General features: G+C 44.0%; 2 protein-coding genes across 2 annotated transcripts; one reads left to right on the top strand and one right to left on the bottom strand.

The window, feature by feature from the left end:
• The first annotated feature begins 7255 nt into the window (after nt 1-7255).
• On the top strand, nt 7256-12993 carry LOC113027488 (poly(U)-specific endoribonuclease-C-like). Its single transcript, XM_026177108.1, has 8 exons — nt 7256-7345; nt 7472-7528; nt 7625-7724; nt 7807-7918; nt 8009-8130; nt 12053-12165; nt 12310-12460; nt 12544-12993. Exons 1-8 carry the CDS (start codon nt 7335-7337, stop codon nt 12817-12819), a joined length of 942 nt encoding a protein of 313 aa, XP_026032893.1. The 5' UTR covers nt 7256-7334; the 3' UTR covers nt 12820-12993.
• Nucleotides 12994-16640: 3647 nt separating this feature from the next.
• Nucleotides 16641-18350, bottom strand: LOC113027487 (golgin subfamily A member 6-like protein 6). Its single transcript, XM_026177107.1, has one exon. It carries the CDS (start codon nt 18184-18186, stop codon nt 16783-16785), a length of 1404 nt encoding a protein of 467 aa, XP_026032892.1. The 5' UTR covers nt 18187-18350; the 3' UTR covers nt 16641-16782.
• Between the last annotated feature and the right edge of the window lie 5030 nt (nt 18351-23380).

The raw sequence follows: 23380 nt of genomic DNA, 5'->3' as shown, positions 1-23380 counted from the left end.
ACCCCAAGCACCTGCCCCGGATCCACTCAGCCAGGCTACCAGGCCAGTAACCTACGTCCGCCAGCACAGACCCTCTCCCAGCCCTGCTTCACGCGGCCATGAGGAAAACACCTTCTAAGAGCAATCAGGGCCACTAACCAGGTTATGACCACAATCCCCAGGTTAAGCCCTCCAGGGATAACATCCCTAGGGTTTTCCCAGATGCCCTAAGCCCGTCCCAACCTCCACATCAAAAACAATAGCGAAGGCGGGACGAAACCACGACCCCCTCACCTAGGTGATGGAGCCGATCAAAGGAGCCCAGAGGGATTGATCTAATGTGGTGGCAGAGGCTGTATCGAGACTAATGTGATCTATTAGATGGTTTCTATATTGGCTAGAATTAAGATTATTTTTATTTTTCCAGTTCAAGAGGACCGTTTTCTTGGCAATGCGTAGGGCAGTAAAAACCATGTGGACTGTATTAGTTTCTGTAGTGACATCATCCAATTTGCCCAGCAAGCACACTAAAGGGAAGGTTGGAATTTTACATTTCAGACACTTTGACGTCTTCACATATCTCGTGCCAAAACCTCTGAACTGGTGGACAGAACCAAAGAGTGTGAATGTAATTGTCTGGTGTTTTGCCTTGACAGTGTGGGCAGTTGTTGGAAGCCCATCTGGAACATCCGATGACCTGTATAGCATTGTATTAATTGCAGACTGGGATTTCTAATCAATTTAAAGATTTTTAAGCATACCTGAGACCAGAAGTTTTGGTCTAAGCTGACTGACAAATCTGCTTCCCACTTTGCAATAGGAAGGGATATTGATTAATCTATTTTAGAAAGTGTTCTGTATATTTTAGACAATAATTTAATTCAACTTGACTGAGGTTAAATTTGTTTTTTATTATGGATTTAATTTGTTGATATTCTAAAAAATCTTTTCTTGTTGATCCCATATTGTATAACTAGTCTGTTAAACGGAATAAAGTCTGTTCCTTCTAATATATTGTCATGTACTGGGCTTTACAGCTTTATGCCACTAGGACCTGCTCTGCGGCAGGGGGCTGTCTATATCCTGTTCTATGTCTTAGCTGACACACACGTTGTTGAGCTGTTATAACCCCTGCTGGATGCACGTTCAATAAAGCAGCGTCACAAGAAAGCAACCGAGTGGTCATTCTACATGGTGTCAGAAGTGGCCCGGACCATCGCCGAATAACGCCATAGGGGAGAAAACAGCAGAATGGCTAAGTTTAATCCCCCGACGGGCTTCCCCTTCGATAAGCCGACGGAATGGCCCGACTGGAAACAGCGTTTCGAGCGCTACCGGATCGCAACGAAACTCCACAAAGACGAAGGACAGGTACAGGTGAGCTGCCTAATCTATGCGATGGGAAATGAAGCAGAGAACATTTACAAGTCACTCACCTTCTCCGCCGATGAAAGTCGTGACGACTTCGCCGTCGTAATGAGGAAGTTCGACGAGTATTTTTTCCCGCAGCGGAACACGATACATGAAAGAGCATGTTTTCACCAGCGAGTCCAGCGGCCAGGCGAAACGGCGGAGAGTTTTATCCGAGCCCTGTATGACCTCTCAGAGCACTGTGAGTTTGGTGCATGTAAAGAGGAAAATATCCGCGATCGTATTGTGGTCGGGATACGAGACAAGGACCTCTCCCGCAGGCTACAGCTGATGAAGGACCTCACGTTGGCACAAACGACCCAGATCGTCAGACAGTCAGAGGAGGTCGCAGCGCAGGTCAGCTTGCAGGGAGATGCGGGAGGCTCAGTACAGGAGGTACGGGATAAACAGAAAAGCATGGACTGGAAATCACAACAACAGCGAGGTAGGATACCCGCGAAAACAAAATGGGCGGGGCGTGACAAAAAATGCGGTAAATGTGGGAAGACACAGCATGCCAGGGATGAAAGGTGCCCGGCAGCAAAATCTGTTTGCCATGGATGCCAAAAAATTGGACACTGGGCCAGGGTGTGTCGTAACACCAGATCAGTGAATGAGGTTACAGAGACAGAGAAAAGAGAGCAGGCCTCATATTTTCTAGGCTCAGTGTGTAATGCAAACGGAAATAGTGAAGCATGGACTGTGCAGCTACTGCTAGACTCTGCCCCAATAGAATTTAAGATTGACACAGGAGCAGATGTCACTATCATAAATGAGGACACGTTGCACACTCTTGCTCATAAGAGAACGCTAGAGCCTTCAGATCGCCCTCTAGATAGCCCAGGAGGAGAGCTGCTATGTCTCGGTTACTTAAAGGCCACAATAAGTTATAAAGGCAAAGACTACCTGTCCAAGGTGTATGTGGTTCGTGGACACAGAGTCAGCAACCTTCTCAGCCGCTCCTTGTCAGTGCAGATGAACCTGGTGAGAAGAATTGATGAAGCAACGATCACACCCACCAGGAACCAACCACTTTACGGTGAACACGGAACACTAAAAACTGAGCCAGTCAAAATTCAGTTAAGGGACGATGCTGTGCCATACGCGGTGCGTACGGCACGCCGTGTGCCTTTCCCCATGCTGCAGAAAGTGAAGGAGGAACTACAAAGAATGGAGAACCATGGTGTCATTGAGAGGGTGACCCAACCTACCGAATGGTGTGCCCCAATGGTGCCTGTCTTGAAGAAGACCACAGCAAAGGCCAGGATCTGCGTTGATCTGACAAAACTGAATAAGTCTGTCAAAAGAGAGCGCTATATCTTGCCTACCCCTGAGGAAACGATGTCCAGGTTGAGTGGGGCAACGGTCTTCTCCTCGCTGGATGCAGCCAGTGGATTTTGGCAGATCCCATTGCATCATGAGAGTTGCAAACTAACGACATTCATCACGCCATTTGGCAGACATTGCTTTAAGAGGCTGCCCTTTGGGATAACGAGTGCACCAGAGATCTTTCAGCGAAAGATGTTGGAGACCTTAGAGGGGCTCGAAGGTGTGGAGGTCTTTATGGATGACATCCTGGTCTATGGGGCCACCATGGAACAACACGACACCCGACTTGAGAAGGTGCTGCAGCGCATTGAGCTAGCAGGATTGAAGCTCAACCGAGAGAAGTGCTCCTTCAGACAGAGCCAGCTTCGCTTCCTAGGGCACCTGATCGACCATTCTGGGGTCAGGCCAGACCCTGAGAAAGTGAGCGCCATTCTTCAGCTGCCATCACCAGAAAATGTGCAAGAGCTTAAACGGATCCTAGGAATGGTTAATTACCTGGGCAGATATATTCCTGCTCTTGCCACAATATGCCAGCCACTGTACGAGTTGCTTAAAAGCAAAAACAGTTGGACCTGGGATCACCCACAGCAGGCAGCCTTCGAGAACATAAAGAGAGCGCTTACATCAGCACCCGTTCTCGCCTTCTATGATGTCAACAGACTCACAGCCGTATCTGCCGACGCCAGTAGCTACGGGCTTGGGGCTGTGCTGCTTCAGCTTCATGGCGCAGAGTGGAAACCTGTTGCCTACTGCTCTAGACGCCTCACGGAGGCTGAAACACGCTACGCACAAATCGAAAAGGAGTGTTTGGCAAGTGTTTGGGCCTGCGAGAAGTTTGATAAGTATCTATGTGGCTTAGATCGCTTCAGGCTTGAGACCGACCATAGACCTTTGGTACCCCTGGTCAATAGCCGGGACCTTGACAATGTTCCATTGAGGTGTCAACGCCTCCTGATGAGGCTCATGAGGTACAAGCCGGAGGCTGTCTATGTCCCTGGCAAAACGCTTGTCATCGCCGACACGCTGTCACGGAGTCCACAGACTTGGGCTGAGGATGACACTAGCACTCACAGTGAAGTGGACTGCTACATAGCCACCGTGTTACAGGGCATTCCAGCGTCCCCAAGCCGAATGGAAAGCATTAAAGCAGCCACTGCAACGGACGTTGAACTACAGACCGTCATTACGTACATTCGCAGGGGTTGGCCTGCACACGGAGCTAGTGTGCCATTGAACATTAAAGCGTACATGAAAGTGAAAAACGAGCTATCAGAGGCTGACGGCCTGGTTATACGAGGCTGCAGAATTGCCATTCCAAAGTCGCAGAGAACAGCCATTCTACACAAACTACATGAAGGGCACCAAGGCCTCACCAAGTGCAGGGATAGGGCTAATTCATCTGTGTGGTGGCCGGGGCTCTCCACTGAGTTAAAGAATGTAGTGCTGCAGTGCCACACATGTCTGGCCCAGAGGCCAACACAGACAAAGGAGCCGCTCATCCCCACACCTTTGCCAGATCGTCCATGGCAAAGGATAGCCCTGGATCTCTGTGAACACAACCGGAATAATTACCTCGTTGTGTCGGACTACTACTCACGTTTTCTGGAAATACTTCACCTACCATCCACGACCAGCGGCCAAGTTGTTCAGAAACTGAAGTCGACCTTTGCTAGGTTTGGGATCCCTGACGTGGTGGTGAGTGACAATGGCCCTCAGTTCTCCAGCTCTGAGTTCCAGGCTTTAGCGAGAGAGATGGATTTCGCCCACATAACGTCTAGTCCCCACCACCCACAGGGAAATGGTCACGCGGAGAGGGCAGTACAGACTGCAAAGAAAATCCTCCGGCACGACGACCCACTGATGGCGCTAATGTGCTTTAGGTCTACTCCCTGTGCCACTACAGGCTTCAGCCCAGCGGAACTTCTTATGGGGAGGAGGATCAGGACGACCCTGCCTACCTTGGAGAAGAATCTTCGACCTAAATGGCCAAACAAAAGAGAAGTTAAACGAAGGGATGCTGGTCAGAAGGCCAAGCAGGCGTTCTACTTCGACCGCTGCCATGGTGCTAGGCCCCTACCTCCACTTCATCCAGGGGATGCTGTCCTAACTAAGCTGGACCAGGAGAAGGCTTGGACAACACCGGCCATCATCTCCAAGGAGAGCGTCACTCCGAGGTCCTATCTCGTTGCCACACCCCAAGGTGCGATGCTGCGACGGAACCGCCGCCATCTCCGCCTCGAACCTTCTCCACGGGCTATGCCACAACCCCTTCCAACACCCACTGTGGACGCTGAGGAGCCGCCACCTCAGTGCACTGGTGCGTCCACTCCAGAGACCCCACATTTGGCCCCTAGTCTTGCCCCAACGCTCGCACCCACTCACGCTGACGTACCGACTCTGCTACGCACGAGGTGCGGCCGGGTACGTAAGCCAGTCAGCAGGCTGGATCTATAGACATTGGGGTGATGGGACAGAAGGAAGGACTGGGGAGTGGGAATGTTGTATTGTTGCTGTTTTGCACTTATGTTTTCAGCTGCAACCAATACTGCTGTTACCTGGTTGAGTTAATTACCTTAAAAGTTTGCCATGTTTCATGGGTCCTGTTTTGTGGACACTGCCCTTCAGGCTGACAGTACGCCATTTGTGCTCGACCATAAGAGAACCGCCCAGAGGCTATTATAGTGTCGCATGTTATCATTGTGTCATTGCTGTTCTATTTGGGGTTTGTTATTGGACATAACATGAAAAGGGGGGAGATGTCATGTACTGGGCTTTACGGCTTTACGCCACTAGGACCTGCTCTGCGGCAGGGGGCTGTCTATATCCTGTTCTATGTCTTAGCTGACACACACGTTGTTGAGCTGTTATAACCCCTGCTGGATGCACGTTCAATAAAGCAGCGTCACAAGAAAGCAACCGAGTGGTCATTCTACATATATGTTTCAAGTATTTAATTCCTTCACAACTCCAATCTGGAAAATTAATCATATTGTTTTGTAATATGTCAGGGTTGTTCCAGATACATATGTATGTATGTATCTGTTTGACGTTGAAGGGGCGTCATTAAATTCAAACCCTGATGGTATAAAATATCTGCTTATGCTTTGATTAGTCGAAGATCAATTGCTGTCTGCGTACGGTGGTGATCTTCCCACGCGTGTGTTCATTAAAATCAATTGTTTGACGAAGCTCTTCTGGACCATGGTTGTTTTTACTCTCCTCCTCAATATTTGAACCCTTAACAATGCCCTCTGCAGCTCTCCACCTTCCCTGAAAAGATGTCTTTTTTGTACACTTATGCAATTAATAAGGGGACGCAAGAACTCTCTAATGTTGGTCGATAATGTTGACAGATAATTGGAGATGACAAAATCTGCTCTACACAACTGCTCTGTAATCAGAATTTCTGTGTTTTGTTCAACAATTAAATCCTCCACAAAGACTTTTATTTATAGAGCCTCAATTTTATTGTCACAAAGAGACGGAGAATGGTTGTTCCCCTTTAGCACTCGGTTCTGGAGTTTACCCTTTACAGCATCCAGGCCTGACATTAATTGTTTACCGCTGTGAGGTGGCACAGAATCTGAATGCTGCTGAGTTTAGATGTGTGAACTGCTGTGGCGCTAAATGACAGAACACTCACTAAACTTATGAGATGCGTCTTCTGTGTGTAATCGAGAGCTCGAAGTCTCGAACTCTCTTTTATTTCTGCTTCTTTTTTTCAGTCTTTCTCAGATTTATTTCTTTTGTCTAGTCTGTCTGGCTCTCCTCTCATTTCTTCTTGTCATGTCTCCACACGTTCATACATGCACAGTAAAGCCTTTCTACAGTTCTGCACAAAAGTCTGTGTTCAGTGGTGAGATGCACCCATCAGCCCCTGCTGACACCTCTGTACTGGTGATATACATCACACCACTACAATGTAACCTACTATAATAATGCTGTTGACATGTGGTCACTCTACAGGACATGCTGACATAGTTAACACATATGTGTGCTCCTGCTCAGAGGTAAACCAGGGCAGCTATATTTTTCCATAAAGCTAGATTTAATCTAGGCCGTTAACTTTTAATGTTAGCATCTTGGTGAATTTTAAAGCACAGAGGCTTTCGTTTCTGAGAAAACATTTTCTGCTGTTTGACAGCTCAGTACACCCCCCTTGTGTTCAAGTCACAGACCACTGCCTTTCCCCAGATTTACATTCACCTTACATTTGCACAGCCTACTTTACCTACTCATTGAATAATGAGTCTACCCTTCTCTTATCCCCGTTTACACTGAAACAATACATGAAAAACCTTTCACTGAGACTCTGGATAGGACTTTTGTGAAATTGCATCATGTGTGTGATGGTTTATAAGCTAAGTTGTATAAAAAATAAAAATTAAAACCACCTGAAGCTGCATCGCTGTATCACTTCTTTAGTAAAAGTTCATGCAAAACCATAGAGAGAGGCTGTGCCCTGAAACGAGGCGCCATCTGGTGGTTAAAAGTGGGTCTCAGGCTCAGAAAGGCCACTGCAAGATTCTGGGTGGAGGCTGGACCTTTAGACAGACAGGCTGTGTGTGAGTCCTCTGCTGCAGTCCAGGCTGAAACAGTGGACACTTTCATTTGTCATGTCTGCGAGGTTTGTATTTTTATTTACTGACTGAAGATTAGTTTGTTTACGTTGTTGCACAGGCAGCTGAATACAGGTCAGAACTTTGCTGCTTTTCCCATCTGTAAAAATTGTTTTCACATCTGTTATGTGCAGGTTGTTCTGTGGATTTCTGCTCCTTGCAGTGTTCCTCAGTGGACTGAATGGATCAAGGTACAGTGGTATAAACCAAACTCTGCTGATGTTTCCTCTATTTGCGTGTGCATGCGTCAGATGTTTGCATAGCCTGTCTGACACTTTCTATAACAGACCAGCTGTAAACCAGGAGCTCTCCACTATTTTCAATGAGCTGTGGAGTTTGGATGTGAATCGCATGACACCTGGGATAGACTACATGATCTCTGTTCAGGTGAGAAATCTTTTCTAGTTTATTTAGCGCCTGCTATGTCTTGTGTTTGTACAAAGACGTGTTCTGTGTTTGAATTGCCTAGGGTAGAGCAAGCTTTGTAAGTCAGGGCAGCCACACGGTGCAGGATCACGCCTCGCAGCCGCTCTTCTCCAACGTTAATGAGAGCAAACTGAGAAATATAACCACTTTCTCTAGTAAGTGTGTAGTTGTGAGCACTCTGAGCTTAAACATTCAGATCGTGTTTGCAGTCATCACTGTAATAAATGGGATTTCTGGGCTTGCAGGCTTTATGACACTGCTGGACAACTATGAGCGGTCTACTGGCGTGACGGAACAAGTCACCACAGAGGAGCTCACAGAGATGGATCTCTTCTTGGACGCCGTCTTAGAGACAAAAGTCATGAAGGTATGCGTCACAACAAGCTCTGTCGAGCAGAAAGTTTACATTTGAGCACTTTAGTTACTCCATTCTGTTGGAGAAACCTGGTAGTTTCAGTCTGAATGTCTCCTCACAGCAACAAGAGAATTGTTTTTGGTATTGCACAACTTTCTATTGTTTCCTACAGTTCATGGTTTTGAGGCTGCAGCTGAACTCTAGAGGGAGTTTTATGTTCTTCCTGTTGCACTGCTGCTCTGCACACATTACTTCAAGACATTACAGAGGCAAAATAACATCTGTGTGCAGCTGTGGAATGTCGCTCTGGCCTCAGCAGTCTCCCAGAAGGGGATCACTGCAGGAATGTGGACATGATGTACTTTTTGTAGGTGGAAGAAACCCCACGCTTTTCAGTGATCTCAGCGGGGACACATGAGACAAATTCCTCACAATAACCCCTCCAACAGCGGAGATGCTGTGCTTTTCTCTTCAGAAATAGCACAGCATCTCCTCCTCTCCTCTGACTCTGGGCACACTCAGGTTTGCAACCATGAAGAAGCCAGAAAGAAAATGGAGGAGGATGTCAGATATTAGAGGATTTCTTTTCACAAAGTTTAAATGAGAAAACAAAAAAAAAAGAATCTTTAATAACACAGCTAAAGACAATATGATTCACAGAATCCTCGCAGAACAGAACACAGATAGGTGAGGTGCACAAAGTTTATTATCATCCCCAGCCAGTTGTGGCTTCCCCGCCCAGAGCCTGGTTCCTTGGGAGGTTTCTTCCCACTTAAAGGGCTTTTTTCCCTGTAGCCAAGTGATTGCTTACAGTGGTATTGTTCTGTAGGGTCTTTCCAGCCTTCCATCTTCTTTTGCTTATCCAGGGCCGGGTCATGGGGGCAGCAGCCCAAGCAGAGTCAAGTCCAAGCAGACCTCCCTCTTCCCAGCCACCTCCTCCAGCTTGTTCGGGGGAACATCAAGGTGTTCCCAGGCCAGCTGAGAGATATAATCTCTCCAGCGTGTCCTGGGTCTGCCATGGGGCCTCCTCCCAGTGGGACATGCCCGGAACGCCTCACCCAGGAGGCGCCCAGGCATCCTTGTCAGATGCCCGAACCACCTAAACTGGCTACTTTCAATGTGAAGGAGCAGTGGCTCTACTCTGAGCAGCGAGTAGCCAATTTCTTAAAGATGGGAACCACTACCCCGGTCTGCCAATCCAGGGGTACTGTCCCTGACCTCCACGCAACATGGTAGAGGCATGTCAACCAAGACAGGGTCTTTACCTTACAATATTCAACCTCTTCAGGTGACTGGTGTTGTGATTTAGTGCTATAAAAATGTATTTGAATCGAATCTTGCTCACTTTAGGGGCCGCTTCCATCTCACCCAATCTCTAAAATCTTCTTCTGTCACACCAACCCTCTGCATGTCCTCCTTCACTACATCAGTGAACTTTTTCTGCCTTCTCTAAATCTTCAGCATCAGTTTTTCCAACATATCCTATCCTATAGTATTCCTCCTCTGGACATGTCCAAATCATCTCAACCTGCTCAACCTGAGTTGTCCCCCCTGATGTACTCATTTGTAATCTTCTCCATCCATGGTGGCAGTGCCACCATCTCCAAATCATACATCACAGCAGGTGTCGCTGCCATCTTGTAAACCTTCCCTTTCTCTCTTGCTGCTGTCACAAATCACCCTGACACTCAACTCCACCCTCCCTGCACCCTGTTCTTAAACACATGAAACTTGCACCACTGGATGAACCAGATGACTGCAGGTAACATTTGGACAAAAAGTCTCATGACTCCATCTTTAGGGCTTAGTTAAATTAAATATTTAATAAGTTAATTTAACAATTAAAGACATATTCATCCAAAAGACACTCTTATAAAGTAGATTAAATATAGTGTTGACATAACATCTAGAGGTATGATTTGTTTTTTTAAAGAGTTAAATGTTGTAATTACATGAACAAAAGTGCTTTATTTCCAAGATGGCATCAGGGTTAAGATAAGATAAGATAACCTTTATTAGTCCCACACGTGGGAAATTTGTTTTGTCACAGCAGGAAGTGGACAGTGCAAAAGTTATGAGGCAAAAATTAGAATACAATAAGAATAAATACAGTACATAGCTGTACAGAATAGAATAAAATAAAATACTATATACAGTAGAATAAAATAAAATAAATATACAATAAGATAAAAATAGAATACAAATACAAATACTATATACAACTGAGTAAAAATACAACGATGACAGAAAGGATTATTGCACTTAGTATTATTGCATATGTATGGATGTGTGTGCTTGATCAGTTAAAGTCTTTATTATGGAGTCTGACAGCAGTGGGGAGGAAAGACCTGCGAAATCTCTCCGTCCCACACCGTGGGTGCCGCAGTCTCCCACTGAAGGAGCTGCTCAGTGCTGTCACAGTCTGCTGCATGGGGTGGGAGATGTTGTCCATCAGGGATGACAGCTTAGCCGCCGTTCTCCTGTCACTCACCACCTCCACTGGGTCCAGAGGGCATCCTAGAACAGAGCTGGCCCTTCGGATCACCCTGTTCAGTCTCTTCCTGTCCCCAGCAGAGATGCTGCCGCCCCAGCAGACCACGCCATAAAAGATAGCAGAAGCCACCACAGAGTCATAGAAGGTCTTCAGGAGTGGGCCCTCCACTCCAAACGACCTGAGTCTCCGCAGCAGGTACAGCCTGCTCTGCCCTTTCCTGTAGAGGGCGTCTGAGTTATGAGTCCAGTCCAGTCTATTGTTCAGATGAACACCAAGGTACCTGTAGCTGTCCACAGCCTCAATGTCCATACCCTGGATGTTCAGTGGTTGCAGTGGAGAATGCTTGTGCCTGCGGAAGTCTACCACCAGTTCCTTGGTTTTACTGGCGTTGATCTGGAGGTAGTTCAGCTGGCACCAGTCCACAAAGTCTTGGGTCAGACCTCTGTACTCCTTGTCGTCCCCATCAGTGATGAGGCCGACTATTGCAGAGTCATCAGAGAACTTCTGCAGGAAGCACTGGGTGGAATTGTGGGAGAAGTCTGCAGTGTAGATGGTGAAGAGGAACGGAGCCAGAACCGTTCCCTGTGGGGCCCCCGTACTGCAGACGACCCTGTCCGACACACAGCCCTGAGTCCTCACATACTGTGGTCGGTCGGTGAGGTAGTCCAGGATCCAGGTAGTGAGGTGATGGTCCACTCCAGAGTTCACCAGCTTGTCCTTTAGAACCGAGGGAAGAATGGTGTTGAAGGCACTGGAGAAATCAAAGAACATGATTCTCACAGTGCTTCCAGCGGTCTCCAGGTGAGCGAGGGAACGATGTAGGAGGTGAATGACGGCATCATCCGCTCCAATGCCAGGCTGGTAGGCAAACTGAAGTGGGTCCAGTGATGAGCTTATTAGGCGCCGAAGCTGAGCCAGGACCAACCGCTCCAGGGTCTTCATCAGGTGGGATGTCAGAGCCACCGGCCTGTAGCTGTTGAGGTCCTTGGGGCGTGAAGTCTTTGGCACTGGTACAACACAGGAGGTTTTCCAGAGCTGTGGGACTCTTCCCAACCTCAGGCTCAGGTTGAAGAGGTGCTCCATCACCCCACACAGTTGGTCCGCGCAGGACCTGACGACCCTCGAGTTGATGCCATCTGGACCCGCTGCCTTCTTGCCATTAATCCTCCTCAGTTCCCTCCTAACCTGGGTGGTTGAGAGAGACAGGCTGGAGCCTTGTGTTGAGTGTGTATTGGATGCTGTTGTTGGGGGTGGGGGGGAGTGAGCAGGGTGAATAGAGGAGGTTTTAACACCTTTTACGTTTTTATAATTATTTTAGGTGTAAAAGCTCAAAATAATGACATAAATACATCTGTTCATGTTATTATCACAATAATATTATTATTATTATGGCAAGTCAAGTTTGGATTCATAAATATCATCAATGATGTTTCTCCACAGCGGGCTCATCAATACCTGGTGAGAAAAGGTCAATCCAGCTCTGACTTGAGGCTTTTCAAGAAACAGCTCAACTTGATCTGGTTCCACCTCTACCACAGGCAGAGAAACACAGGGTGAGATCTCCTCCTGCCAACCATCCCGCTTTAACTGTGTCCAGTTGTTAAATTCATCCATGAGATTCTGCAACACTATAATTTAATATGCATTTCTTTGGTAAGAAGTATGTGTGTTTCTGTTCTTAAATTGATCATCACCAGCCTGGACTCCAGTGGATTTGAACATGTGTTTGTTGGCGAGACAAAATCAGGAACAGAAATCATTGGTTTTCACAACTGGGTCCAGTTCTACCTGCAAGAGAAAAACCAACACTTGGACTACAAAGGATATAAAGCCAGGGAGCATGATTTGGTAAGAATAACAGTTCACCAGACAGAAGAGATTCATTTCCTTCGCTGGTAACATAACCATTAATGTTCATGCTTTTGTCACAGCCTGATCAAGATGACCACGTTCTCAACCTCCAGTTCAGCTGGCACGGTGTGGTGAAGCCCGTTGGCAGTGCCTTCATCGGCACCAGCCCCGAGTTTGAGATGGCCGTCTTCACCATCGTCTTCCTCATGAACACGGAGAGAAGCACCACAGTTGTGGTCAACATTGACCAGTGTCAGATGGAGCTGGTGGTGATCAGACACGGGCGCTCACTCGGGACGGCGTACCCCAAACTGCTCAGCAGCAACGGCAGACATGTCAGGCAGCACGCGCACTGATGTGATCCATCATTTTATTCACTTCTGATAAAAACTAATCTTTGTTCAGCAATACGTGGCCTCATTGATAAGGAACTGACCTGCCTAATGTACTGCAAAGGACATTTACATGTATTTCAAGATCACTGTGACCTCAGTAGCTTTCAATAAAATGTTACTTTGGAGTTCAACATTTTTATTTTGCACAGGTTTTTTTTTTTTAGAAAACAAGTCTTTCTAGGCATTTACATTTATTCAATGTAATATATATATAGAACATAGAACTGTGGCATGACCCTTGTGGGGACAGTAAAAGCGAACAAAAGCGAGATCCCGCAAGTGATGAAAAGTAAAGAAAATCATGTGTCCTTCCTCCCTGATGAGTCTTCAAAAAAGAAGGTTGTCCTGCTCCTGTCATCCATGCACATACAACCAAGCATAGGACCCACTGAAAACCTGAAATTATTGGATTTTAAAACCAAGCAAAGGTGGTGTTGATACTTTTAACCAGATGTGCACTCATATGGCTGTGGAAGAAAAAACAAGAAATGGCCCCTTTGCGTCTTCTATGGCATGATCATTGTTGGTGTGAACTCGTGGATCATTCACAATAAGAATGCAGTGAAGAGAGGTGACAACCAAATGCAGAGGAGGCATTATATGCAGGCTTTGGCACCGGCACTTATCAAACCATTGGCAGAGGCTTCCCTCTTCAAATCTGACACGTCAACTCACAGTCCTGATCTGTAGCATCCTCGACATCCCTACCCTTGTCACTCTTGCAGGTAAGGCAGGACCAGCGGTAGAAGAAAGTAGTATTCCCTTAGTGAGGTGTGCTGACTGCCCCGCAGGCTTGGACAGGAAGTGTGTCCATGCCATTATTACCCTGCGTGTACTGACAGCATGTAAGGAATGGCTAAGTAAGAGTGGTCCTAGAATTTGCATGTTATCCTTATTTAGGGCAGTGCTTATGGATAAATATCACAAAGTGGTGATTACCAGGGGAATTCATAGGGTGAAGAAAATATTTTAGTCAATTGATCATTTTCACCCACTCAAAAATGCCATTTCTTGTTTCTCTCTCCTGCAGCTGTTCGCATGTAGAACAGCTGTGCCTTCACCAGGGAAGTCTCAAATGTCCCTGGAAGGGCAGGTCAAACCCCAACTTTCCAGTGTCATTATTTTTTGTTTAGGAATTTTTTATTCTCATATTCCCAATTTTTCATTAACTTTGGAGCATTTCTTTAGGGTCCCCCCATGACATTTGTTTTGTTAGACATGTTGAAAATACCACAGTTGAAAACAAAAGAAGACCACTCTAATTTTTTGTCATAATTTGATATATTTCTGATGTTAGTGATGGTGTTACTCTTTATAGTGACAGTGTTCTAGGGTTAAACATGACAGTGAGTTCAGCACACCGTTACTGTATACCCATTAGTTTCTCCCATACTTGAAACACATTTTAATCAAGAAGCATTAAAATTTATCAGAGTGTGTAAGGGCTGGTGTGTTCTGTTACCTTCAGGAGGGCAACAACTTCCATTTTTCCAGTTAAAAAGGGAAAACAAACAAATAAACAGCAAGTTTGTTTTTATTCATAAATCATGGAAAACTATTTGCACTGGGTGCATGTTTATGCACGGTCTCCAAATTGAACACTAGAAAAAACAATATGTCAGAAATGACAAACTGGGACAGCACGTTCCCCTTCACTCTGCAACTCTCTGTAAGCGAACAGCCTGCACACCTTTACAATGTTTTCTTTCTTCCTTATTGGAGTTATTTCTGAACCAGCTGCCTAATCCAGATCTTATTTCACCTAACTTCATATTTACTCTATCTCTCTATCGCTCTCCTGTTTTCTTTAATGAACTGCTTTGATGAAATTTTCAATTCCATTTTTTTTATATAGTGACAAATTACAACCTTTGACTTTGGAGGGTTGTACTTGGCCTGCTACGCTGGATGTAAGAAGCTCTTCTCTCAACTGATCAACATTCCCAAGGCCACAAGGTGGTCTAGTACATTGGCTGTTGCCTTTTCTGTGTACTGAAATGAGGGGATGCAGATAAATGCAATTGCTGTCGGACTATCCAGTCTTTGAGTGATGACGTGATGAATCCTGTTTCTGGGCCCAAAGTGGTCTGCATTTAATAAAGCTGATGTGTTTTTATCATGTTTTAATGCTTTCTATCTTGTTCTATTTAATCTCAACAAGCCTCTAAAACAGTCAGTGATCACTGTTGGCTTCTCTCAGTTTTTATTAGGCTACTACTAATCATTTTAAAGCTCAGTTTTTAAACCCTTAAGATGTAACTACAGCCCAGCCCATGCAGCAGTATATTAATGACTAACCTCGTATTGTGGATGGATTATCTCAGTGGTTTTCCTGTTTGGTCCATTTACAGCATCCTGCCATGGGATTGCATTTGCCCCTAATCATTGGGAACCCTCACATTAACTTTTATCGAGTGGGAAAAAAGGTTTCCGTTCGTTAGCGTTCCTCCTCCAGCTTTACTGTTTATGTTATGTTAATATAGCTTTGTTGCGCTAGCGATAACGTAGCACATCATTATATACCAGCTAGCCCAACCTCAGTAGCCCTACAAATGTCGCTGCTGTTTAGTTTTCTGTCTTCATTTATGTTGGAAGTGATAGCAGAGCTGTACGTTTTAATTTGTTTCATAAATTGCTCAGTCAGAACATGGTATATTATATTTAGATGGCCGCTAGCGAGCTAACTCCCTGCTAACTTCTAACTCCGTTAAATATCATAAATTGTGTTTTCATGGATGTCTGGATGTTAAACTTAATTGTTACACCTGGTAGAACAGCCACACTGATCATTTTATTACAGATGAGAGAATTTAGACAGTTTCTAACTCTCAGTAATGCTGCAGTGATCATTTGACTAAGGGACTTGCAGCGGAGTTTGGGCCCAGACATGGGCAATGACGTCAGACTTAAAGACCGGATAGGAAAACCCGGACATTTTTATCAATCTCAAAAATCACCCCAGACGCTCCGGATGGAACGTGAAAAGTGGACATGTCCGGGGAAAAGAGGACGGTTGGTCACCCTAATCAACTTACCTATGTCACTATACTTAAATATGTAGTATTCTAATACCTGGGAATACCTTAAACCTAGCTGTGGGCTGCACAGGGTTCTCAGGGAGAGCAATATTGAGAGACCAACAAAAGCACCACAAGAGAATAAGAAAACAATCCATAATGCAAAAACACACCAAAACATAACAACTCAAAATACTGGCTCAAACTGACCCAGAACCGTGACAGGTAAGGAGATGTCATTTCAGGACTTAAACCAGACTCTAAGAAATTGCTGTGTCTAATTTTGCGATGCTGCGAGTAACAAACTGGGTTCCATCTGGAGGTTGAAGAGGAACTCTCCCTCGCCAGGCCGACAGCCGTCTGTGCCACAGTTTATCTCATCTCAGTTTATCTCATCTCAGTTTATCTCATGGAGTGCAGGGCTAAATTTAAAATTATTAGATATTTAAGACAATGTATATATTCTTCTATGACAAAAAATACAAGTGTTCATTTAAGCAAATAAACAGAGCCGTAAGAGATGTTTTTCAGAAATTGTTGTCTTTATTTTGATTTGCAACTAACAAATTTTTTAAAAATTTGTAGTTTTTGTCGTGCTCTCTATTATGTGAACCCCTCACCTAATTTGTTGTGTTTTTTAACAAATTAAACCCTAACAATCAAATGATCCCCTGTGAGCAAGCACTAGGCACAGTGGAAAGGAAAAACTCCCTTTAAACAGGAAGAAACCTTTGACAGAACCAGGCTCAGGAAGGGGCAGCCATCTGTCGCGACTGGTTGGGGGGTGAGAGGCAAAAGAAAAGAAAAATGAGAGCACAAGTTAGCTAAATGTTGCGCACGTTGTCTAACATGAACAACGTATGGTTTTCTGGACTGTGGATGAAAAGCAGTCCATCATTACTAGTCTTTAAAAGGGACCTAATCCATCACCAAGGTGGCAATATGGCTCAAGGAGGCCATAGACAGAGTTAAATAGGCAATCACTGTTAAGCATTGAAAAGCCCCAGTAAGCTGCAGGTATAATAAGGCCTACTGCGGCAACACCTAAACCTATTTTAAGTAGGCGTTTGGCACCATGACGCCATGAACCACTAGTCGGAGCCACGTCAGGAGATGGTTCTGAGACAGGACAATCAAGCTCTTCAGGTTGAAGACCAAGATTCTCCTGTGTCGGGACCACATCAGGAGGTGGTTCCAAGGCAGGAAAAAAAAGCTCCTCGGGTTCAGGAGCAAGATTCTCCAGCTGCAGAGGTTCACCAGTGATGTTGTGAACAGCAGCTAATATTTCTTCTTCCTCCTCCCTTCTCAGCTCATCCTGAAGATTATTAATTATTTCTCTTTTCATTTTAAGATGTTCATAAAGTTCATCTATGAGATCTTCGTTATGAACAATCTTGAAATTTTGCTCTTTGACTTTTTCTTTCAGCCAAAATATTTGCAGTGTCAGACTTTCTGTTGTCTTTTCTTGATACTCAAGATTTTGTAAACGTTTCTTGAGATTTGTGTTTGCTGTTTTTAATTTGTTTATCTCAGCAGCAATGCTGCTGTTCTCCTTAAGGAGATATTCTTCCTTTTCCTGAAAGTCACAGTGCATCATTTGAACGGCTTTAACCTGTTCCTGCAATTTAGCCTCCAGAGATTCCACCTGTGACTGTTTGTCATCCAGAGCCTGTCTCACCCGACGCTGAAGAGTACAGATTTCTTTTTTCAGCTCAACTATCTGTTCAGTCTTGTGATCTATTTCTCTATTCTGTTTTTCTATTATCTCTTCTTTTTTTGATATTTTATGGTGAGCTTCTCCCACTTGGTGCTCAAGTCTCACTAACGCTTCCTTGAGATGTGCGTTCTCTTTCTTCTGTTCATTTCTCTCCCTTTCAATCTGAGACAACTCAGCAACAATGTTGCTGTTCTGCTCAAGCAGAGATGCTTCCTTTTCCTGAAATTCATGGAGCATCATCCGAAAGGTTCTAACCTCTGCTTGCAAATTTTTATTCTCTGCAACAATTAGAGCTTGGATGTTATCTGACTGTTGAGTCACTTCTTCAAGCTCAACCATGCTTTCCCTAAAGTGGACATTCCTGTCATGCACATCTGTACTCATTTGTTCACGCTCATTTTTAAAGCGATAGTAATTCTTTTTGTAATATTTCTTTTCGCGCTTTAGGGTGCTTAACTCCAACTGGAGTTCTTGTATTTTCATTTGAAGGTCCCTAGGCTCCGATATTTCTCTCTCCACTAACCCACATAGTTCGATTGATTCCGCTGGAATCGCTCTGTCAGACTGTGAATTATTGACTATTTCTCGTGACATTTCTTTAAAAGCTTAATGCAACGTGTCGAAAGAAAAATACGTGTGCTTAATTATTTAACTTTAAAATAGTCCCTTTCTGAAAGGTTTCTGGTTTGCTAAACACAACTCGCTGTTTCTGAAAATGTTCCAAGTAAAACTGTGTTTGCAACGGTGAAGAGGGGGTATTTATAGACTTTCGTGGCTGCGAATTTGACGTCAGCGCTCTTTGAGCCTTTGATCCTTTGATTCTTTGGAACGTGATGTCACAGCAGGGGGCGTGGCCAGGATTTTTGGTCGAGGCGTCACATTAGCAGGCCAAGCAAATGTTTGCTGTATGGTCGGTCATATAGGGCTTCGGAGCGTGATGTCACGGGGGTCTAGCCTGGATAGCAGCTGTGAGATGAGCTGACGTGCAGCTCTCTTCCATCTCCAAATATCTGTTGGTGCTCCAGACATTTTCATTCCGGTAAGTTCTAAATATGTTCATATCTCTCTTTATAGCCTATTAGTTTCATTTTCGATGCGCTCTGAGCTCATAGCAAATTAGAACAAACATCCTACTGAGTGATTTTGCAGAACTACCGTCTATTTATAGAGTTGCTAATTATTTGGCATTATTGCAGCAAACCAGCCGATGAAATGGATGAAACATGACTGGTTTCCAGCGCTACACGAGGGACCTGCTTCAAACAAACCACCATGCCAATCAGATTACTTCTTCCATGTGAGGGTGAAGAGGTGACCCTTCTGGATAAGATGGTGAAGGTTTGCTGCGTTTGGTGAACAGTGTGATAATAAAACCAGAGAAGAATGAAACCTGCTCCTGTTAAATGTTCTTAAGTCTTGTGCTGTTATTTTTTCAAAAGATACAGTAAATAAAGTAATGTTAGTAGTGGGTGATATCATGTAAACACTCATGATTTGGTGTAAACATTTTGTCATTTGTAAACTGTAAATGACATGGATTCTACACTGTTACTGATGTGATGTTCTATAAAGTGGTTTTAATTAAAAAAAAAAAAAAGGCAAAATAATTTAGTTTCTTTATTCAACTTTTGAACAGTGGGACTCAGTCAGTACATATTCAGTAAATGCAAATTATTTACACAGCAGTGCACTACAGGCATACATCTAGACCCCTAGATAAAACATGATGGCATTATAGCAGTGACAACTCCTCCACAGTAGCAGGTGGGGTTTTCTTTTTTGAGGACGGCTCCTTTTACCTGTCACTACAGATGGTCTGTTTATGTTTTGATCAAGAGCCTTTTTTGGGCAGCTGAAGAGAAGTCGTCTATCTTATGGCCAACCTCTGGGTGTATCTTGGTATTATTACCAGGCAAAACCCAGTATGCAGGTTCATCTGTAACAGTCCTTGTGCCACGGATCAACACTGTTCCGTCTACTTTAGACAGAAGAGCAGCGACGTGGGTGCAGGTCTCTGCGACTCCGGCCATACAGGTGCAGCGGGCGGCTTCAACCTTCCCTGTGATGCTCACAGTGACCCATGGCTGCAATGCTGGTTCATTCAGTCTTAGAGCGCAGCACCTGAAACACACACAGACAAAGTTCATTTAAAGACAAGAACTATGAGCCAAGGCCGACACAAATGTGTTTAATCTACTTTATCATAAATGTAACAGTGTCAAGAAAGTTAGCACATACATGTAATTTTTCATTTCTTTATGTGTCCATCTATAGAGCGCTGCATGTTATAGTCTAAATCTGTCTGTTCTGTCAGAAACCTGCCTGCAGAAAATGAACCTAAAGTATGTAATGCAAGGATGTCATCACTTTAGAGATGGAGAAAGCATAAAGTGACAATTATGAATCACTTAATATGTTAAGGAGATTCTGCAGGTCATTAATCAAAGTATAAAACTAAAATAAAATGTATTTTTAGTGACACAAGATACAAATATGGAAGCAAGATGTATAATTAGAATTATTTATAATAAACATTAATAAATCATTGCAATTTCTTTAACCATAGAGAATAACTAAATCCTTCAGGACAGTGTCTCATCAATGCACTGAACTCACTATGTTATCCACCTAACAGTCTCCACATGTTCTCACTGTAATTTCCCCTCATGAATGAATTTATGCTGCAGTAATCGGAATGTTTGCAGGGAAATCAAACGCATTTCACTCGCTGTACTCGAGCTGACTTACCTTTGATTGAATGACGACTTGTACGCGCTGACTCCACAGATAAGGTATGAAATATATCAGGCTACGTCAATAGCGGTTGGTCTTCAGGGTTTCTACTCCACGGCCGTATTTCATACGGGTCCACATTTCCAATGCACGCTATTTTCTGCAAGTACCGCCGCTTCGCCTCTGGACGCAATCGGTCTCTATACAGTCCATTCTCTTTTAAGCATCTTGTAATCGTCGTTCCAACACAGTGTGTTTGATTTGATTCGTAGACCCCGAAAATGCCGCCGCGCTCCCACAATGCATTGCGGCGTGACGTCAACTCCGAAGCCCTATTATTCGTATGGTACAGTACGGAGCCCCGCAAGGGACATGGGAGAAAAAAATGAGAAGAACTTTTGCGAGCGCTCGCAAAAGTTACTCGGGATCTTGCAAAAGTTTTGCGAGCGTCCGCAAAAGATCCTGCTACTTTTTGATGGCGGTTCTGTTGAAGGGTGCGGTACGGTACGGAGCAGAAATGGAGGAGGATTTAGAACATTTCCTGCGGTCAAGAGAGGTCCCACAAGAGGACATCATACAGATGCATCAAGACAAAGTACGTATAAAATTCCGTAAGTCAAAGAACAAGACAGCATAAAACACCGGGGTTGAGAAGGCGAGTAACTTGTTGAAAAACACTTGTTGTATATGCAAGCCTTTAATGTTAACTCTTGTAAATATGTTCAGGTTAATTAACATAACTGGTTAAGTGCACATATGTTTTGAAATTTCATAAAGTTATCTGGCTGTGCCGTTACCATGGTAACGTGGACGCCACTGTAATACATCCTTTTACTCTTGTAAGTGAGACATGTAGGCTGAAAATAAAGAGGTGTATCTTTTTTCAATGTCTTAAAATCTATTGACATATTTTGTAGACTTTTTAAGAACATTCATGATTTTTAATAGGCTAAGGTAAAAGATTGAAGAAGAGTCTCATGAACTTGAAGGGTTAATGTGTCTGCTGTCAATTACTGCAGTACTTGCACAAATAAATTTCAAACATATTCAGAACATTGATATTTTAGAATCTGTATAATTCATTTACATTTCTTATGGAAAGTGCATGTTTTTTCTTGTACCCAGGACCATGGACTGAATATCATCGCACAAGGTTTGCCTTTAGATTCAAGCAACCAACTTTCCCCATCAAATTCAGGAGATCCACAGAGCCCCCTACGTGTATCAATTGGCAGGATAAAGGTTGTTGATGATCTTTTGACTGTATTTATGGACAGTAGCATAATGAATGTGACTTTAAAGTTGAACTTTGTAAATGAAAATGCTGTTGATGACGCTGGGGTGTCAAGGGAGGTTTACACTGCATTTTGGGAGCAATTTTTGGAACAGTGTGAAGGTGAAACTGAACGAGTTCCAAGGCTGAGGCCAGACTTTTGTGAGGCTAAAAGGCAAGCAGTTGGGCAGATATGGGTAAAAAGGCTTACTAGATCATGGTGTCTTTCCTGTGAGGCTGTCAAAAGGCATCAGTTGATGTAGACATTCTGATTACCGTACATCGTTTCTCAACTATCTCCCTCCTGTTGAGAGATCAGCTGTTGAGAAAGTTCTAAAAGGCACATTGGATGAAAATGATGAAGAGGACCTGCTTCACCTTTTCTACAAGGATGGGTTCCCACTTCCCATCACCTAAGAACAACATGCATCCTGCCATTGAAACAATGGCTCATAAGGCCATTCTCCAAGAGCCAAAGTATATAATGGATTGCTTCTCCACACCCATGGCACGTCTGCAGCTGAAACTGTCAGACAAGGAAAGTGTGTTGTCTCTGTATGAGACAAAGAAGGCCACAGGCAAAAGAGTAGTGCAGCTATTTGAAACAACAAAATTGATACTGTCTCAGGGAGAACAGACAACCTTTAACCATCTTCAGCGTTATGTCAAAAACACTGATGAACCAAAGCTGAAAAAATCCTGCACTTCTGCACAGGATCTTCTGTGATCTGTGTTGACAAAATTTGTGTGTGCTTTAATGCTGAAACTGGGCTCAACAGAAGGCCTGTTGCTCATACCTGTGGAGCTACCCTTGAAGTGCCATTTACTTACAGTTCTTATCCTGAATTTTGTACCGGGTTCGACAATGTCCTTTCCAGCAATTACTTTGAAATGGACATCATTTGAACTTGATGTGTGTACTAATGGTTACAGCTGTAATTGTTATATGTATGATTATCCTTGAGTTCATAAATTCTGTCTTTTTTTTTAAATTTATCATTGAAGCATTTCATACATTCAGCCGTATAGTGAGCAGTCATCAATTTAATTTTCCGATGGTTTAGTTGTATGTTACCTCAGATTTCACAAGGACTTTTCATTGTTTAAAATGCTTTGAAAATGACTTTTCCTCTGCTAATGTGTTTCCTCTTTTTTGATAAATGAGTGCAAATAAAAGCAGCTCCAGTTATTCAGATATTTTAAGATAAAATAAATGTTTTAACTGTTCTCAATTTTCTTCCATGGTCCATATTTTTTAGTCCATCCATCTCTTAAACGTTAATGTTGATTCAGAACAAAACCCTTACTTTAGCTTGATGCTGAGAAACTGAACTTTTTAACATGGGGTTCTATGAGGGCTGGCTGGCTTTTGAATCCAGCACACCAGAGCCTGACCAGAAACTGGTCGCTCCTGATATGGGCGTCACTTATGGCTGCCGTAATAGCATTTGAGCTTCTGATGAGGTCACGCATGAGGCGTTTTCATAATAAGACACGAAACGAATGCTGAATAAAATTTGAAATGTTTCTGCTGAGCTATTTAACAAGTCAGCAGCGCCGCTGTGTGGCCAAATGAGCGTACTGCATCAAAAATCAAACGAGACGCTGAAAATGAGAGACGTGGAAAGTTTTCCATTGTTTCTAATGCAGGACGCTTTGCACAGCATCACGCACACAGACAAAATTCTTTTAAAATAAATTATGTTAAAACGTTGAATTATGTTAATCAATGATGCGACAAAGTAAAAATACTCCATTACTGTACTCATGTAGAGTTACAGT

The sequence above is a fragment of the Astatotilapia calliptera genome, chromosome 7 (assembly GCF_900246225.1).
Source record: "Astatotilapia calliptera chromosome 7, fAstCal1.2, whole genome shotgun sequence".
Classification (NCBI taxonomy): Eukaryota; Metazoa; Chordata; class Actinopteri; order Cichliformes; family Cichlidae; genus Astatotilapia; species Astatotilapia calliptera.
The sequence above is the reverse complement of the archived record's forward strand: the minus strand, read 5'-3'. Positions and strand labels throughout refer to the sequence as shown.

What these genes read in the sequence shown, in the direction of transcription:
- LOC113027488 (XM_026177108.1), top strand. An exon ending in ACTACATGATCTCTGTTCAG is followed by an intron (nt 7,725 to 7,806) that starts GTGAGAAATCTT and finishes TGAATTGCCTAG; the next exon opens with GGTAGAGCAAGCTTTGTAAG. An exon ending in TAGAGACAAAAGTCATGAAG is followed by an intron (nt 8,131 to 12,052) that starts GTATGCGTCACA and finishes GTTTCTCCACAG; the next exon opens with CGGGCTCATCAATACCTGGT.
- LOC113027487 (XM_026177107.1), bottom strand. Translation starts at nt 18,186, where the DNA reads ATGTCACGAGAAATAGTCAATAATTCACAGTCTGACAGAGCGATTCCA.